Genomic DNA, 17,705 nt, shown 5'->3' with positions numbered 1-17,705 from the left:
CAGGGGAGGAAATCACTAAGTAAGCCAAGCTTAGCTCTCAACAACCATCATATCGCATACTACTGAAACTCGGCCTCCAAGGACAAAAGCATCGACGAGACCGTGATCGATTGCCGGCGAACGTTATCGCTAGATTGCTCGTTCGACCCCCCAACTAGGTCCAATGTGGGTTGTGGACGTGCGTGAGGTGTCCTGATGGATCTGGTGCATACTGTATATACAATTGAGGATGGCCAAGGCTCAACAGCCAACCCGGGATCAAGATGGCGCTAAGAATGACTGGCTTGGTCGTCTCATGGCGCAGCTTCAGCAATGCTGGCCACGCATACGACTTTTGGCGCCAGCCGTCGCGGGTGCTTTGCTCCTAACGCCCTTTGTGCTTGAGCATCGCCTGAGCAACTGGATGTCTCCTGACCCATTCTTCACCTACATCCACTTCTTTCTTTTCTTCTTTCCCTCGCCTTCACCGGCGGGGGCCTACCTGGAACGATCGGTCATCACACTCTTATTTGTCGCAGCAGGCACTGGTCTCGCCTTCCTAGCGGTCTGCGTGTGCATCTGGATCGACGGCGAAAACGCACCCGCGTACAACTCGGAATCGTCTCGAGCCATCGGTGTTTGCGTTCTCATCCTGTTCTGCTTTATATCCGGAACCCTATCGAGCTATGCCCCACGTTTAAAAGGTGCTTGTCGAGCGATCGTCTTTAGCACGCTGTGGGAGCTCACCACGCAATACAATGTGATCAACGCTCGCATCTTTTTCAACAACTTCTATCCAGCTTTGATTGCGATGATCGTCGGCATCTTCTGTAACTTTGCGGTTTTTCCAAGGACAGCAAGGAGTACTTCGATTCAACAGCTCTGCGACCTTTTGGACGGCACGCAGCAACTCACAAGTCTAGCTGTCAATGACTTTTTCGTACAGCGCGAAAAGCCAGGAAACGAAACTCGACCAACCACAGAAATGGCAGGTCAGTCTCCCCACTTTGCTCAACTCAAGAAAAAGCTTCAAAGCTTGCAAAACCGACTCGAATTCAACTTGGATGCTGCGCAGAACGAGGTGTCTTTTGCCCGCATGCCCGTTAGCCAATTGCAGCTCTTGCTTCCCATGCTTCGGGATATCCGGGGTTGGTTCGGTTGCAGTCTTGCCTGTCTCAAAGACGCCGGCTTGACGAAAGCGCCGATCGAGGTATCGGAACGCTCGGATGAATTCAATGTACGTTCCGACATGCCGCAGCCCGTCTTTGATCTCCAAGATGCGATTCGAAGTTTCAGCACCGATATCACACGCTCGCTCTCGTGTTTGCGCCGGTGTGTGGCCAAGTGCACAGGCTCGGACGCATCTTTCAAGCGTCGCTCTTCTGCTACAACAACGAACGAAAAGGGTGGCGACGACGATTTGCTGGTTCTCGATCGTCCTGAGCTGGCCTTGTCTCAACAAAGAGCCAAGCTGCGCGCCTCCATCCGCTCATTCAAGGCTGCTCTCAACGATGTCATCCAGGATTCGCGATCCAAAGTCGTGCAAAACGCGCGACGTGATCTCGCAACAGATCGAGATGGCCTTCTCACGTCCTGTCTCGGCAATTCGGCATCGCGATACCCTGCCTCGGCCGAAACAATCTCGCCGCTTTCTCATCTCTTTCGCAATGACTCGTACCAGATTTCTTTTCTTATGATATCGCTACTCGAAGTTGCCTTGCTCGTCGATTCCGGTCTCAACGCAGCGTCAGGCATGGCAAAGACCTGGTCTAGGACGCCACATCGAAAGTTTCACATGCCAGCAGCAGAGTGGCGTTACTGGCTCGGACGCACCTCCATCGGTGGTGGTGACGGCGTAGCTTTGGCCGAAGAGCGTGTTGATGCGCTTTTGCACGAAGACGACGAGCCCTCTTCTCCCTCTTCTGAGATGCAGTTTGACGAAGTCGACTTTTTCGACACTGGTTCCGACGACTTGCTCACTTCTTCACCGAGTCTCGAACGGACCGTATCACGAGTCAGCAGTGGTATGACTGGCCTACGCTACCGCATCAAGAACAGAATTCGAGCCGTACGCAGACTGCTTGTGAGACGCCGTGTATTGTACTACCGCATTGTACTTTCCAACGCCGTTCGAGCGCTTCGTCACAGTCGACACATCAAGTTTGGTATCAAGCTCACAGCGGGAATCGTGCTCTTGACGCTGCCGGCATGGCTAGCGCCCGGTGATGCCAAACGTTGGTGGCTGAATAAGCGCGGTCAATGGATGGCCATTTCCTACCTCTTCTGTCTCGAAACCTCGACTGGTGCCAGTATCCGCACTTCACTCTATCGAATCCTAGGAACCATCTCCGGCAGCGTTTTAGGTCTTGTTATCAGCGAGATCAGCCGTCGGAATCCATACGCGCTAGCCTTGTTGCTCACACTCGCAACACTTCCCCCCTCCTACTTGATGCTGTTCACACGTTTCCAGGGTGTGGGAATCGTCATGGGTCTGACACTACCCATCGTTGCACTGATCCCGCAAGAAGACGCTAGCCAGAGCGTAGCCTACGTCGCATGGAATCGAGGCTATATGATCCTTTTCGGTATCGTCGCGGCTCTTCTGGTCAACCTTTTCGTGTGGCCCATCCACGCACGTGTCGAGCTGGTGCGCAGAATCTCGCTCATCACTTCGCAACTACAGTCTCTCTACCTCAGCCTGTCTCGTCAGATGCTTTCCGGCGGGCTCACCAGTTCGCACAAATCCAACGCCGCGTTCGAAAAGGTGGAGTCGAACATTGAAAGTCGAATTGGCCAAGCACGCAGTCTAGTGGATATCATGACGATCGAAATCAGTCTCAAGCCCAAGCGGACCAAAGTGCTGTCCGAATTACTCGATCATTTGGAGACGATCCACGAGCTATTATTGGGATTGAGGAGGTGCAGAGAGCATGGCTTGAGATCCGTACGTCAGCCTGCTGTGGTCAACGTTTTGGAGCTACGACAGAGTTTGATCGCATCGGTGCTGCTGGTGTTGTGGACGACGGGACAGGCGATGCAGACCAAAGCGCCACTGCCACAGTGTTTGCCTAGTCCGAGATTGGCGTTGGAGGAGTTGACCGAGGCTGTGGCGGAGCAGTTGAGGCTGATGGTGGAGCGCGCGGGCGAAGAGGCTTGGTCTCGCATGCCGCGTACCAAGCATGGTGTTCCGGATGCGTATCATGCGCTTGACAGTTTGAACCAGAAGAGCATTCTCGTCAACGTCCGCACAAGGCATCGCAAAGGTTTGCATTCCATTGCGTCCCACAGCCCTCTCAACGGGTCCAGAAGCGGCACGACTTCTCCCTTCAGAGACGCTGTATACGATCCGAGACTGGCGACAGGGATGTCGGAATCAGAGACCCCCGGTACAGGAGCGGTCAAGAAATCGCCCGACTACGCCATGTTTTTTATCCTCGCCGAACACGCCTTGCTCGAACAGATCGTTAGCTCATTGGAGAAGCTGCTCGTGCTGTGTAGAAGTATGGTCGGAGAAGCGAGTTTCTTACGTACCGAATTCGTACCTCACAGCAGACACGATGAGGGAGTCGACATCAAGACGCCGGGTACAGTGACACCGGCTGATCCATCAAGTGTCGTCGAAAGCGAGCATGTGGCGAGGAGGAGAGGGACTGGCAGAAGCGCGTCCGTGCCGGATACGAGCAGAACACGACAAGTGTCGCCTATGAATCGCCCCGCGCACTCGTCGAATCTCGGTGCTACGTTGATGGCAGATGATGCACTTGTTGCGCCGCAACGCACGGGCTAGACTCGACTTTGGCTGCAAAAATGTACTTGTACGATCTCGGAAAAACATGAGCGATACGCGGGCGATCAAAGCTCGAGATGGGCATTGTGCGTCTGTTTGGGGTCGGTGAGGTGGCGATAGATTCACTTGCCAATGCAAAAAGTAGCAAAGATGCTACCTAGGATCTCGTCTGGCGTGACGTCTCTGCCGGTTATTTTACCGACGGCTTTGGCGGCGTATCTGAGCTCTTCGGCTGCGAGTACGAGGTCCAGGTGCTCGGTATCGGCAAGCTTTTCGAAGGCGTGGATGTGTTCGAGACACTGGTGCAGGAGTGCTCGGTGACGCGTTTGGGTGATCAGCGGGGTTTCGGTGGACGCAAGCGAGTATTTGGTGGCGATCAAGTGGGCTAGGTCAGATATGAGGTTGGGGATATTGTGGTTCGTGTGGACGCTGCCTTGCCATGTTATGGAGCAAGACGTAGGAGCGCACGAGGAGGGCGAGGATGCGCCGAGGAGGTCCGACTTGTTGTAAAAGATCAGATCGCGGTCGGTGTGCGTGTAGCTGTGCGGACGTAGGATGTATTGCGCATCACATGCTGATGCTTGATGTGCGGGTAGAACGAGCAGGGCCAGATCAGCGTTGCTGACAGCGTCCTTGGCTCGTCGGATACCGATGCGCTCGATCTCGTCCAGGCTCGGTTGATCAGAACCATGCGCAAGTTGCGACTCATCACGCATTCCAGCCGTGTCGTAAACAATTACCTTGTACCCGGCCAAGTCTAGATGCACTTGCAAGACGTCGCGCGTTGTACCGGGTATATCGCTAACGATGGCAGCGTTCCGATCAGCGAGTCGGTTTAGAAGCGAGCTTTTTCCAGCGTTCGGTGGCCCGTAGAGCGCCAAATGGATTCCCGTGCTCAGAATTTCCCCAATGTGTCTCGGCTGTCGCTTGATCTTGTTGTCACGATCGCTATTCGAGTCCGTGCCTGTGCTCGAGATGCCCAGCTCGGTCCGCAACATGACCGCCAACGCATCCACCGATTCTCTCGCTACCTTCCAAGTCCCCTCCTCAACTCCCCCCTCATCGCTAAAGTCGATCAGCGCCTCGACCATCGCCATTGCGCTCAACAGCACCTCTCGAATCCGCTCGAATCGTTCGGTCTGCAAACCGCTCGTCCCCTGCAACGCAACTCTCCTCTGCACCGCCGTCTCGGCCAGCACCAACCCATGCAGCGCTTCAGCACTCGCCAGATCCAATCTGCCATTCTCAAAGGCTCGCCTGGTGAACTCGCCTGGTTCCGCAATTCTCATCCTGCCGCCAAACACCACTAGTGCATCGAGAACACCAGAAATGGTAGCAAGCCCACCATGAATGTGCAGCTCGAGCGATTCTTCTCCAGTGTAACTGGAGCCCGCGGGGAAGTGAATGATGCCAGCACCTGCATCGAGCAGTTCGAACGTGTGAGGGTGGTGTAGGTTACGTAGCACGAGTTTGTGCGATGGTGGCAGACGAGTGTAGGGTTGAGAATGCGACGTCCGACAGAGTGCCAAGTAGACGTCAGATGTAAGCGGACCCGAGATGCGGATCATGGCGACTCCTGCTCGTCCGGCGCCGGTAGCCAGCGCGAAGATGGTGTCGTTGGTGGTGCGCGACGTAGAGGTGGCCAAGCTCCGACGATTTGGCGCTTGCAGCAAGGTGAGAGTGCGTGAAGCGTTGTGCGCGGTAGGAGCGCAACAATGCAGTTGCCTGACGCTAGCGTTGCTAGGGCTGCCGAGATTGAGAGCGAGCGACGCTGCTATCGTCAAGGTGCTACATCGCTGCGGTGGACAAACAGCAACAGCAGACAGCCAAGAGCTGCGCAGCGAGCATCTCGAAGCCATCCGCGTTGTCAAGGTATCAGCTGCTCAGATACAGGTGAATGACGGTATTCCAAGGAAGGGACGCCAGTCGCTCACGCACACTCACGACTCACACACTCGTGACCCTGAGAGCAATAAACGTGAAGGTCGTGTCAGGTTCTGCCTTTGTTTTCCAAGACCAACACCAGCAAAAAAAAGGTGTGTGGTGGGAAAAGTGGACAAGGAAGGGTCCTTTGTCATCTCACCATTCATGATTCGTGATTCATGATTCGTGATTGTCCTACGTCGCTCTTTCTGCTAAACAGGTGACGCATCGGATGCCATCACACCTTGTTCAAGGATCGCTCTGCCGGCATATCCGCGTTGCTACCGGTCGCGCCATGTGCACCAACGCACCAGCTGCTGGCTCGTGCAGCGCTAGCACACCGCTGGTGATGCAACTTATCATCGACGGCACGTCGTCGTCCAAACTCGGCTGGCCCAAAGGGCCGTGGATGGCGCAGTCGGCACACGCGGCCATCAGTGCGATCCAAGTTTCTCTCAGCTCGTCGCTTACACAAGCATACATCTCTCCCAGCAATCTCGCATCCATGCACAAGGTGGTCCTGCAAACGGCTGCGTCGGGAAAATCCAAGATGACACTGCGCGAGTTATCGCAGAAGCTGACGGAGGCGAGAAAGGCATACCAAGAAGCATACGCAGCGAAACCCAGCGCACAGCAAATACACGAGGGCGACGAAAACGAGTTTCCCATGCATTACCTCTGGGTGGAACAGCCAGAGAACGTGCCCACCTGTTTGGCCATCGCGCCGAACCGGAAACCAGCAAGTCTCAAGAAGATCTTGCGCTCGTGTACGCTCGTAAAAGACTGAAATCCAAACTCTGCCAAAGTTTCAAAGTTTCACGTCGAAACAAAGCCGCGCACGGATATGGGAAAGAAAGGATTCGTGCGCATGTGTTGCGTTTGAGGTACAAGTACATGAGTGGAGTGATTGCCGGGTATCGTCGCAGCTGATAGCAACTGCCAGTCGTGAATGCAAGCACGAATAGTCACGTGAAAAGAACAGGCACGAGTGTCAAGTTGAAAGCCAAAGCTAAATAAAGAGCGTCGAGGTCAGAGCTCATGCTTTGACAAGTGTCTCGATCGCCTTGTCGAATGTCTCCACCCTGACGGGCATCTCTGGTGTGTAGAACGGGTTCTTCATGACATGATCCGCATATGTTTCGTAACACTTGTGTAGCACGCCTGACGGATTCGGATGCGCTGGCGAAGTGACAAGCACGAACTTGGTTCCTGTTACGTTGCACACAAAGAGCATTTCAAGCCGTTTGTCAGCCACCTTGAGCTTCTGTGCTTGGACCAGCAAACCAACCGACTTACCTGTCGAGGTGACCATGACGCGTATGGTGAAATGATCCGATTCCAGAGACTCGATGCCGCTGCACTTGCGGCCGAGCACTGGATTCAGCTTTGCAGTGATAGCATGGATACCGTGCAGTGTACCGGCGAGTACGAGGTATTCGTTCGAGGAGAGACGACCGTTGTTGCGCATGGATGCTGCGTTCGGATGGACGAAATGCTCGGACTGATAGATGAGGCCGCCTGCCTTGTTGATGATCCAGAGCGACGACATTGTATAGACAACGCTGCAGACAAGGCGGCGGAGTCAGACGTCGAAAGCGAACGACGACCAGGTTGAAGCGAGATGATCGAGAGATACAGGGTTGCCAACATGGTCTGAGAGCCAGAGCGAGCGGCAGCAGTCGTGAGTCACGAGTCACAGAGTCGATCCACTGAACCCTGTTTGGCGGCTTTCGCTCATTCGGCCGGGTGGAAGAAATGTCAATTTTAGGGCGTGTCGCCAGAAAAAAGCAAAATGTGGTGAGTCGTGAGTGAGTCGTGAGTGTGAAGCAGCCAAGCGTCAAGTCAAGCACGGCCAAAAAGGGTTGAATTTTGCTCAGTGAAGGGTGCTTAGTCGTGAATGCAAGCAAAGGCGAAAAAATTCGGCAGCGAGCGAGTCGTGAGTTGTGCGTGCTGTGTGGCTGAGTGCTGAGTGCGGTGTGCTGTTCGAGACTTTGTTCGACTTGCAGTTGAAGCTTTTCCAATCACAAATCGTGAATATGGATGGTTGCTCGTCGCGATCAACCTTGTCGAGCAGTTAGCGTTGTCTCTACCATCACCCATCTCACCGGTAGTCGCCTGTCCAGATCATTTCAACCAAGCATTGGACCGCACTCCGCTAGACCAACCGCCACTACTACCGCACTTGACCTCCCTGGTGCGATCAGTACAGCACAGCAACGAACAAGTCCACTATCATGTCGGCCGCAGACCTCGTCACCGTTCTTGCCGAAGGCACGTTCGAAGAGCAGATTGTCGAAGTATCCGCCTTCCTCTCGCGCTCGCAACCCGAAGCTTCACGCAACGACTTTATCTCCAAGTTTCAGCAGTTGGCTCTTGACGCCGAACCTGCCGAACCTGCCGAACCCGCCGTTTCCACCGAAGCTACCGAGCCCGCTTCGGCCCCTGACGCTGCCAAGAAGCAGCAGACAGTGCAGCAGCTCGTATCCGAGATTGTCACGCTCGGCGAGGGAAGCGACCGCGAGCTCGAAGGTGTCTACAATCTCATCTTTTCGCTCATCTCATCCACTGACCAACAGACGCAGCTTGTTCCGCAGCTCCTCTCTGCGGTTTCCAAAGATTCTGCCGCTGCTGCCACTGGCGCTGGTGGGGCTGACAAGAGCAATGTGAGGTATCGAATCCTCTCGAACCTGTTCAACTCGTTGGAGGCTACGTCGGCATTGCGTCTGCAGACGTTCAACGCTTTGCTCTCGCTCGTTGCAGCAAACGACGATTTGGACTACCTCACCTCAGCGCTCACTGCTCTGCCACAGTGGTTGGCGCAGTGGTCCGTATCGGAAACTGAGAAGGCGTCCTGCCTCGAGTCGGTGGCCAAGGCACTCGAAGGGGCCGAGAAGGAGCACGGCCAAACCTCGAAAGCCTACCAGTTTTTGGTGCTTCACTTGCGCTACATCTCGACTTTGCCTGCGAGCGCTTCGACAAAGGAGGCGGCCGAACGCACTGTAGCTGCTGCTCTGCGTCTGCCGAGGCTGTACGAATTCGAGGATCTGTTGCACGTGCAAGCGGTTCTGGATCTCAAATCCGCCTCTTCTCCCATCTTTGATCTGCTCAAGATCTTTGTCGGTGGCACCACGGCCGACTTTAGCGCGTTTGCCTCTTCGCACTCGTCCGAATTCCAACGACTCAACCTTTCGCACGATGATCTGCTGCACAAGATCCGTTTGCTCGATTTGGCCGATCTGTGCGCTCTGCGCGTCTCGGCGGATGTGAGCTACGCTTCGATCGCCAAGACGCTCAACATCGAGCACGACCAGGTGGAGCTGTGGGTCATCGACGTTATCCGTGCCGGCTTGGTGTCTGGAAAGTTGAGCCAGGTCAACGACGCGTTCCGAGTATACAAGTCCACCCACCGCCAGTTCGGCAAGGAGCAGTGGCAGTCATTGGAACAACGTCTCGTCCAATGGCAGAACAGTATCAGCAGCATCATCGAGAGCATCGCTGCTACTAGGGGTGGCAAGCTGCCCGATGGCGCTCCCGTCGCAGCAGAGCTCGCTACTGCATAACCTTGCCCTCGTACCATCCCCAAAAGTTTCGCTGTCACAGTGCACGTGCTTCTATTCGTGCTCACAACAGCCTTTTCGTGTTTCATTCTAGCCGTTGGCATTTCAGCTTGCATGCTTTCGACCATCCACGATCGATTCAGTTGTACAAAATTCTGTCCGCACTTGGCGCTGCATGTGGCACAGCTGAGCGTGTGAACCGACACTGTGCAGGCTGCCAACTCCGGAGTCGTAAGCAGTCTCCTCGTGTAAGCGCGTCGGTGCGCAACCAGTATCAGTGTTCGCGCAGCATTCACGATGGGCGTTGAAAAGTGGGTATATTGTGAGGCTGAGGCACGCGGTGTAAGACTGGCCATCATCGTGAACCACGCTACTGAGAGCATACTAACGAGGCATGAATGGGCTATACAGGCAACATGGCCAACGCGTGTTCGAAGCTCGCATCGTCCTCGAATTCGTCCACGACGATTGCGTGCTGTTGGCCCTGCTCGATGGGCGTTTGCGATTGCTGCTGAGACTCGATCCAAAGCTGCTCCAACGTCTCGTCGTCAGCCATCAAATACGGATCGTGTACGTGCTCTTCTTGGCTCGCGTGCTGCTGCTGTTGAATCTCGCTCTCTAACCAATCGAGGTGATCCGGATCGATCCAACCAATTTCCAGGTGACCTTTCAACTCGTAGATCCTCTTCAAGCGAGAGTACTCGCCGATGATTCGACGACGCGTCAGCTCGTCATCCTCCTCCCTTAGCTCTTGACTCGACGCCTGACTCGACGCCGGTGGAGACGATGTTGCGCCGACGGATGAAGAGGGCAGATCATCCTCGTCCATATCGTCGGAATGCAGGTCGCGCGTAAACGCATCGGCTCCCTTGCGAAATGCACTCACTCGCTCGGTTCGTTGTACGCTACGCGTCGTCTCCATTGCGCGCTGACACTGTTCGAAGAACGATTGCCGGTACGAGCAGGAAGCGTTGCTGGACAGCGGATGTGACTTGTGTGGTCGTTTGAGCGACGTGGATCCGGTCGGCGTGGGTCTTGAGCGTGCGCGGCGAGATGCACATCCAGACTGTTGCGCAAAGAAGCGTGCTCGCTTCGCCTCTACAGCAGCCATCGTGCTGGCTGGGTAGAGAGCACGTTCTGTGGGTGAAGACGAAAACTGCCCTGGAGGCAGGTAATCATCCGTAGCAACGCTCACGTCTTGTACAGCAGACGATTCTTGCTGATCCTGCTGATCCTGCTCATCTCGCTGAGCGCTACTGTCCAGTTGCATGCATGAATGCATGTTCGTATGCGATCCGCGCCCCAAACCCGCTCCGTACGAACATGTGCAAGCTTGGTCAGGTGCAAGGTAACCGTTCGCGTTGTGCAAATGCATCAAAGATTGCTGTGCATAGACGTCGGTCATCCTGAATGCGCTTGCGCGTCGAGGTGCAAGCTTTATACACACACGGCTATGTGCATGGTGGTAGTACACTGGTATCCAAGCGAGCGCCGCCAAGCTCTGGCGGATGATCAAGAAAGCTGACATACCACCGAGCAAAGCGGTGCATGCGGCAACACGACAGATCCATTTACACGCTACGCGCAGCGGACCCGAGCCAAGCCAAAAATCACGAATCATGAGTCACCAATCACGAATCACGATTCGGATACGCGTCGCAGAATCCACCTTGTCACACTCTAACATTTTGGCTCCACTTTTTCTACACCGTCTCGATAGATACCAGACTCGACCAAATACTCGACCAGCAACGGTGGCACCAACTCCTTTAAGCGGCTCTTCTTCTCTCCATCATCAAAGCTGGCATCCTTCAGCAAAGATCGAATCCTCGTCGAGCTGAGTTTGGCTTGTTCCTTGTCGATGTCAAGCATGCCTATGCAACCTTTTCTCACCCAGCGAGCGACGTATTCGGATGCGAGCAGCTTGTCTTCCTCCTGGTTTGCCTGCTGCTGGACATGCTCACGCGACAATTCCGATGCAGATAGCTGAGGGTAGGAAGACGGGTCGCGTCGAGCACATACAAACGTGGTACGCTCTCGCTCGAAGAACTGCGAGCATTGCTGTTGGAATTCTTGCAGCGACGGATAGTATTTCAACTGGAAGACACGGTACAGCGTGTCGAATCCAACGACCCAGTGAAGCCTGGCATTCGACTGTACTTGTCCGTGCTGTTCTTGCTGCTTGATCAGGTCCCAGGTGAGAGTAGACTTTGCAAAGATGAGCGGTTTATCTACCAGGCCAACGGCGACATTGACACGGTCTCCCGAGGCGGCTTGTATGCGCTCCACGTCTTTTGCCAGGAGCGTCATCATCTCTACGCGCTGTGTGAGAGATGCATCCCCGGGCTTTCCCGCTCCTTTGTCTGCGTTTTGCGTCGAGAAGAGTAAGAGGTGACCATCATACGAGCGGTTTCGGTCAGAAAGAATGGGTCGAGACACCAGTAGGGCGAGGTGAGCACGGGACGGGGGATTGAAGGAAGAATCGAGAACCGCAATGTCCATTGCGCGGCCAGTGCTGCATTTGCAAGATTCGCCCGAAGAAAAGGGCCAGGTTGAGGAGGTAGAGTATACAAGACGGACTCCCGAGCCATTGCTGGTTGCGGCAGAAGCAGCGGTGCGTGCAAGCTTGCTTGCTAACTTCATAGCCGAGTGCAGCTCTTCTGAGCTCGGAGTGGTCAGCTGCAAGCTTTGCGCCATCATCGTCCCGGGATCGGAAATATGCTTGACCGAGCCAAGGTGGCTAGGACGGGTGTGCCAGATCACATGCTGAAAGCGAGAAGGGTTCATCAAGTGGAGTGGCCTTGCTCAACGGTTTCAGCACCGACCCCTTTTTTTCGCACGAGACAGCGTGGCACGCGCGCAACCGTGCGCGACTGGCAACCACCCACCTTCCAGCACAACACTTACCGACTCCAACACCTATCTGTCTTGCAGTATCGGACGTTTTTTTCTTGCACCTGTCAACCTGGAGCCTTGACCCCGCTGTCCTGCGTTATCAAGATGGAGTCGACTTTGTACCAAGTGCAGTCGCTCTTTTATCAAGGCGCCTATCAGGGCTGCATCGACCTTGCGCTCTCATCCACCTCGAATGCACGTTCGTCCGATCGCGCTTCCGTCTCTACGCTCTTGTACGCCGCACGATCGCACCTTGCACGCTCGCCCTCCGATCCCGCCTCGGCACTCTCGCTGCTCTCCTCGCTTCCATCCGAGCCACAAGTGCAGGCTATCCAATCACTGGCACGCTTTGTGCAAGCACACACGCAGAACGACGCCGACACGCTCTCTCGCGAAACGGTCAACCTAACCGAACTGCTCGACCACGCCGTCGTCGGCCAAGACAAGGGCCAGACCATCCGATGTGCTGCTGCCACCGCTCTGTTCCTGGATGGAGATGCTGAGGAAGCACTCAACACGCTCGGTATTGGGTCCGGTGCTGGCTCGAGCAAGGAAATCGAATGCGTTGCGCTGGGCGTGCACATCCTGCTATCGATCCATCGTCTGGACCTAGCTGAAAAAGAGTACCTCGCCGCACGATCTTGGGCGGACGATTCGCTGCTCATCCAGCTGATTGAAGCATGGATCGGACTTGCCAAAGGAGGAAGGTCGACGCAACAGGCATTTTACGTATACGATGAGCTCGCACAGAACCCGAGCGCGGTTGGAACCATCAATGCTGTCCCGTCATTGATCGGTAAAGCGACCGCACTCGCAGCAAACGGCGATTGGTCAGGCGCAAAGAAGCAGCTCGACCAAGCGGCCAGTTTGGATCCTACCAACGCCAATATTCTGGCCAATCAAGCAGTCGTGCAAACACACATCGCTCCGGTGCAGTCAGAGTATCTGCAACAGCTCAAGCAGGTCAGCGCCTTCCATCCGCTCTTGACCGAATATCAGGCGCTCGAAAAGGCGTTTGATCAACACGCCGCCAAATTCAGCCTGGGCGCCACCGCAGAGGCATAGACCACCTTTCCTGTACAATACTCGCCACCAAACTCTCGTGTCAACCGTCTCTCCTGTGTGCGTGTTGGTAAAACCATCAAACTAGACCAAAGCTCAAAGAGGTTGAAGAAAGAAACGATACAAATACAATATGAGGACCGCCAAGAGAGATATCAGACTACCTGCGACCGTTGACAGCACTTCGAGCTTGACCGTTGGTGGAAGCGACGGCGGCAGCGGACAAAGCAGGCGAGCCAATGTCAACGTCACTCAAGGGCGTAGCATCGCGTGGCAAACGCGTGCTGCCTTGATTCGCTGCGAAAAACGCCCTGGTACGCCTGCCCCCGAACTGACTCGCAATGTGGTGACGTTGCTCGTCGTCGTCTTGCTCGTCGTCATCGTCTAGATGCAGATCGGCGAGGCCAGGTTTGGCAGCTCGTGCAGCGAAGAATGTGCGTTTCGCTCTTGGCTTACCTTTGGCTGCTGCTACGCCATTGTGCGAGATGTACTTGAGACCCAAATCGTGCTCGTAAGGCTTCAATGGATCCATGATGCCCGGTCGACTCCTGCCATTCGATGCGCCACTGCTTCTATCCGTCGCCATGGCCCAAACGGATTCCAAACGCTCACCATCCACCTGAGCTTCGTCGCCAGACAGCTCGTCATCCCAATGCTGCACATGTGCGTCGCGTAGATGCTGCGAAATCCGCTCGTCCAGATCCGAATCCTCGCCATCCGACATCTCGACATCCGCGGGATTGAGCGTGGTGCGCGGCGTCTCCTGCATCTGCACGCCGGGCGCCGACGGAAGGTTGCGCAAGTTGTCGATGATCTTGGTGCGAAGATTGTCGAGATACTCGCGCGAGTTGAGGTTGTCCATCGATGTGGGTGGCACCTCGAGCTTGTATTCGGGGCCAAAGTACTGGATATAGTCGTTGAAGGGCAGGTCTTCGTCGAGCTTCTGACCAACGAGCAGACCCGTCTCGTAGGTCCATGTGCGTGCGACGTTGCGCACCGTATATCCTCCTCCACCAAGCGTGATAAGTGGCACATCGAAGGTCTGCATGAACGCGACGCACTCGGCATGTCCGCGCATGGAAAGATTGAAGCAGCCCAGCTTGTCGCCCGCCAGCGAATCAGCGCCGCACTGCAGAACCACGGCACCGGGACGATACCATTCCATAATGTGAGAGATGATGGGACGGAAGATGTTCCCGAACTCGAGATCGCCAATACCGTCGCGGAGCGGAACGTTGACGCAGTAGTTTTTGCCTTTCTTCATCCCGATATCGCGGACGTCACCGGTACCGGGGAAGAAGTCGCCGAATTTGTGGAAGCTGGCAGTCATGACACGGTCGGTGGTGTAGAAGGCCTCTTCGACGCCGTCCCCGTGGTGGATGTCAATGTCGATGTAGAGGACGCGCAGGTGGACTCGGAGCAGCTCGAGGATGGCAAGGACGATGTCGTTGACGTAGCAGAAACCACTCGCCTCTCTCTTCTTGGCGTGATGCAGACCGCCTGCCCAATTGATAGCCACATCCGATTCGCCTGAATTGAGACGAGTAGCAGCAGCAAGCGATCCGCCGGCTGAGATCGAACAGAACTCGTACAGACCGTCAAAAGCAGGGCAATCTTCGCCGATGAGGTAGCGAGTACCTTCGTTGGTGAGCTCGTGAACGGTTTCAGGCGTGACGCGGTGAAGAAAGTCGACGTACTCATCAGTGTGGAAGCGCGTCATCTGGTCGCGAGTGGCTCGCTTGGGACGGAGGATGTCCATCTTTTTGTGCAGACCATAGTTGGTGACGAGATTGTGCGTCATGCGCATACGATGCGGCTTCATTGGATGTCCGAGACCGTAGCTAAAGTTGCCGACGTCATGGTCGTAGTAGTAGGCGACCCGCTTGCGCGGAGTGCGAAAGACGGGAGCCGGCTCCATGTCGGCAGCTGAGGACGACAAATGCGAGGATGGATGTCTGTGATGTGCGCTGTTTCGGTCAAGTGTCAGTGCAACGGCTGACAGCGGGCGGACGAGAGCACTGCACTGTTTGCGAAAAAAGTGGTTCGCGACGATGGGATCAAGTGTGCAGTCGAGATACGAGAACCAGGTGAGACGGAAGAATGCAAGCTCGAGCAGACCAGCAGACCAGCAGATCCAGCAGACAGCCAGACAGACTAGACACGGACGACACAGACCCTGGATTCCGTTGTTCACTCAAGCTTGGACATGGAATCGTCAATCGTGAATCACGAATCTGTGAATGTTTCCCTTCGCCAGCCTCACGATTGCCTGTATGCTAGGCTGAGGTTCGTGCACTCCCTACCAAATCAATCGTTCAGATCGAAATTGCATCGGGTGTTTAGCTTGTGTCAAAATTCACCAGGCGTGAGTTTCGCTCGCCCGATTCAGCATTCGTGATTGTCATGCGTGATGGACAAAGACTCGTGACTTGGAGTGTGTGTTGGGCTCAAGAAGAAGCTCGCGCTCACAGTCACGAGTAAGTGTGAGTTGTTGGTGTTTTTGTGACTTGAATATTCGTGAACCGTGAATCCTGAACGTGTAGTCACGAGTGTAGAATTTGCCGTGTGTGAATTCCATTCACGATTTGCTCGAACCGCTCGGCTCAATCTTGTTGAAGCTCATCACTTTGACCTTCACGCTTGTTCTCCCTCAACATCCGTCATAACCAGAGCAGCAGACACAGATCATCAGCCGCAAGTCTGATCTCGCTTCGCTCGCATTCGGCGTATCTACGGCGTACACTATGTCGCTGTCGCTACAAGAAACAGGCGCGACGTCGGCCATCGACCACCTCGACCACCTCGACCAAGAGGCCGCTGCACTCGCCGCCGACATCCTACCCATCTTCACCTCATTAGCGCCTGTCGAAGCCATCTGGTCCTCTGAACGCCTCGATTTCACAGAGCAGCGTAGATCCATCGTCTTTGGTGAATCTCTCTTCTTTGACGAACTGCTAGCATTTGCCTCTATCGACACTGCGCTCTATCCTCCTCGCTCAACGCAGCAACTCTCAACACTACTCACGGCCATCTTTGCTGCCAATTCGCTTGACTACCTCAAGCAGCTTTCGCTCGTGTACTACCTCTTGCTCGATCTGGATGCATACTTGGAACAGATCAGCCTCGATCAGCAAGCAGCTCCGTCTTTGACCAACGCAACTTTGGCTGCAGAGCGCTTTGCCGATACCTATGTTGTGCTGCCTCAGTTCACCGATGCTATGCAGGGATACTGGCTCCTTGACAACGACAAGTACGAACAGGCCATTCCGCTGCTTGCGGTCGCCGACTTTGTGCCCAAGATCATGCGCACTCTTTTCCTCCCTTCGGCTTCCGAGCATCGATCCGACGCGACCCGCGCCAAGCTTCTGCTTCGCTTCCTGCGCACTTCGAACCAGACAACCTCTTCGCCACCTGGCTCGGAAGGCTTCCTCAAAGAGATCGAGATGCAGATTCAAGCTCTCTGCTTCGTGTCCGGTCCCGCTCGTGCGTTCTCGGAGATTCGTGCGCTCACTTGCATCATTCAAGACGATGAACAGCAACGCGTCTCGGTCCGAGCCACGCTCATTTTCAAGGTCCTTGAGCACTGCTTTGCTCCTCCGCGTCCAGCTGCCATCCAGAATCTTCTAGCTTGCAGCCTCGACCCCGAGGAGGAGGTGACACTAGAGAGCTTTGTACTCTCTCCTCCAGCTGCCATGACCGCAACATGGAGCTACGTTGCCGCCGACGTTCTCATCGTTCGATACATCAGCCAGGGAAGGTACATGGATGCCGTCGGCCTCGACCGCAGACTCGGTCCCGACGTCAGTCAGGGCCACTCGACCGCCAAAGATGCACAGCAGCGAACCAAGATGATGGAGCAAAGAAAGCGGATGATTGCTGGAGCCAGAGAGATCCTACCGGAAGTACAGAAGGAGCTTCTACGTATCGAGGAGTCGGTCGAGATCAGTGGTGGAGCAGAGGTGGAGGCCAAACAGGAGACCGCCATCAACGGAGCGGCCAATGGTGTCACTGGCGAGACAACCGCCATCAACGACTCTGCCGACCGCTCCTATCTGGTACCCGTACCACTCAGTGCATCACCTGCGGCGCGGCGCTCCAACACACATACTCGCTCGACGCAGGCAGCCATCTTGTCGGCCGTTGTGCGTGCATCCGCCTCGCCATCGGCACCCAACACGCCCACCATGGCGTCCGTATTGAGCGGAACTCTTTCAAACACCACTTCTCCCAACGCCACGCCTGGCCGACGCGGCTCGCCCGCACAACACCCTGCTGCCATGCTCGGATTTCTTGCCAAGAACGCGCTCAGCGGCCAGACTCGCGCTTCTGCCGGCTCCGATCTCGCCGACGAGCCCATGGACGAAGCTTCGCAAGATGTTGATGAGTCTGCCGTTCTCGTGTCCAAGCCCGTCGACGCTGTCAAGCGTTCTGCAGAGGCGGCTTCACCCAACCAACCAGCACAGCCTCAGTCGCCATGGAGGAATCATCCCACACTCAGAATC

General features: G+C 55.3%; 10 protein-coding genes across 10 annotated transcripts in view; 5 read left to right on the top strand and 5 right to left on the bottom strand.

Moving 5' to 3' along the window:
- Positions 1-229: 229 nt before the first annotated feature.
- Positions 230-3,766, top strand: UMAG_01359 (uncharacterized protein; the record flags this gene model as incomplete). The annotated part of the gene is made up of 1 exon (XM_011388949.1): positions 230-3,766. One exon carries the CDS (start codon positions 230-232, stop codon positions 3,764-3,766), a length of 3,537 nt encoding a protein of 1,178 aa, XP_011387251.1.
- Positions 3,767-3,888: 122 nt separating this feature from the next.
- Positions 3,889-5,625, bottom strand: UMAG_11313 (uncharacterized protein; the record flags this gene model as incomplete). The annotated part of the gene is made up of 1 exon (XM_011389117.1): positions 3,889-5,625. One exon carries the CDS (start codon positions 5,623-5,625, stop codon positions 3,889-3,891), a length of 1,737 nt encoding a protein of 578 aa, XP_011387419.1.
- Positions 5,626-6,038: 413 nt separating this feature from the next.
- On the top strand, positions 6,039-6,476 carry UMAG_01357 (uncharacterized protein; the record flags this gene model as incomplete). The annotated part of the gene is made up of 1 exon (XM_011388948.1): positions 6,039-6,476. The coding sequence occupies one exon, from the start codon at positions 6,039-6,041 to the stop codon at positions 6,474-6,476; it is 438 nt and encodes a 145-aa protein (XP_011387250.1).
- A 249-nt stretch (positions 6,477-6,725) lies between these two features.
- Positions 6,726-7,238, bottom strand: UMAG_11312 (TRAPP subunit TRS23; the record flags this gene model as incomplete). Its single annotated transcript, XM_011389116.1, has 2 exons — positions 6,726-6,898; positions 6,986-7,238. 2 exons carry the CDS (start codon positions 7,236-7,238, stop codon positions 6,726-6,728), a joined length of 426 nt encoding a protein of 141 aa, XP_011387418.1.
- Positions 7,239-7,923: 685 nt separating this feature from the next.
- UMAG_01355 (uncharacterized protein) lies at positions 7,924-9,249 on the top strand (the record flags this gene model as incomplete). The annotated part of the gene is made up of 1 exon (XM_011388947.1): positions 7,924-9,249. One exon carries the CDS (start codon positions 7,924-7,926, stop codon positions 9,247-9,249), a length of 1,326 nt encoding a protein of 441 aa, XP_011387249.1.
- Positions 9,250-9,649: 400 nt separating this feature from the next.
- UMAG_11311 (uncharacterized protein) lies at positions 9,650-10,651 on the bottom strand (the record flags this gene model as incomplete). Its single annotated transcript, XM_011389115.1, has 1 exon — positions 9,650-10,651. The coding sequence occupies one exon, from the start codon at positions 10,649-10,651 to the stop codon at positions 9,650-9,652; it is 1,002 nt and encodes a 333-aa protein (XP_011387417.1).
- Positions 10,652-10,926: 275 nt separating this feature from the next.
- On the bottom strand, positions 10,927-11,889 carry UMAG_11310 (uncharacterized protein; the record flags this gene model as incomplete). Its single annotated transcript, XM_011389114.1, has 1 exon — positions 10,927-11,889. One exon carries the CDS (start codon positions 11,887-11,889, stop codon positions 10,927-10,929), a length of 963 nt encoding a protein of 320 aa, XP_011387416.1.
- A 357-nt stretch (positions 11,890-12,246) lies between these two features.
- UMAG_11309 (uncharacterized protein) lies at positions 12,247-13,206 on the top strand (the record flags this gene model as incomplete). Its single annotated transcript, XM_011389113.1, has 1 exon — positions 12,247-13,206. One exon carries the CDS (start codon positions 12,247-12,249, stop codon positions 13,204-13,206), a length of 960 nt encoding a protein of 319 aa, XP_011387415.1.
- Positions 13,207-13,363: 157 nt separating this feature from the next.
- On the bottom strand, positions 13,364-15,121 carry UMAG_11308 (histone deacetylase; the record flags this gene model as incomplete). Its single annotated transcript, XM_011389112.1, has 1 exon — positions 13,364-15,121. One exon carries the CDS (start codon positions 15,119-15,121, stop codon positions 13,364-13,366), a length of 1,758 nt encoding a protein of 585 aa, XP_011387414.1.
- Positions 15,122-15,947: 826 nt separating this feature from the next.
- UMAG_15038 (uncharacterized protein) overlaps positions 15,948-17,705 on the top strand; it is a gene marked incomplete at both ends in the record, with an annotated part of 2,943 nt that continues 1,185 nt past the window's right edge. Inside the window, one exon of the mRNA XM_011389207.1 lies at positions 15,948-17,627. Within this exon, the coding sequence (XP_011387509.1) occupies positions 15,948-17,627 (1,680 nt within the window). The remainder of the gene's footprint in view (positions 17,628-17,705) is intronic.

Source organism: Mycosarcoma maydis, chromosome 2 (assembly GCF_000328475.2).
Source record: "Mycosarcoma maydis chromosome 2, whole genome shotgun sequence".
NCBI lineage: Eukaryota > Fungi > Basidiomycota > Ustilaginomycetes > Ustilaginales > Mycosarcoma > Mycosarcoma maydis.
This window is presented reverse-complemented; position numbering and strand designations above follow the sequence as displayed.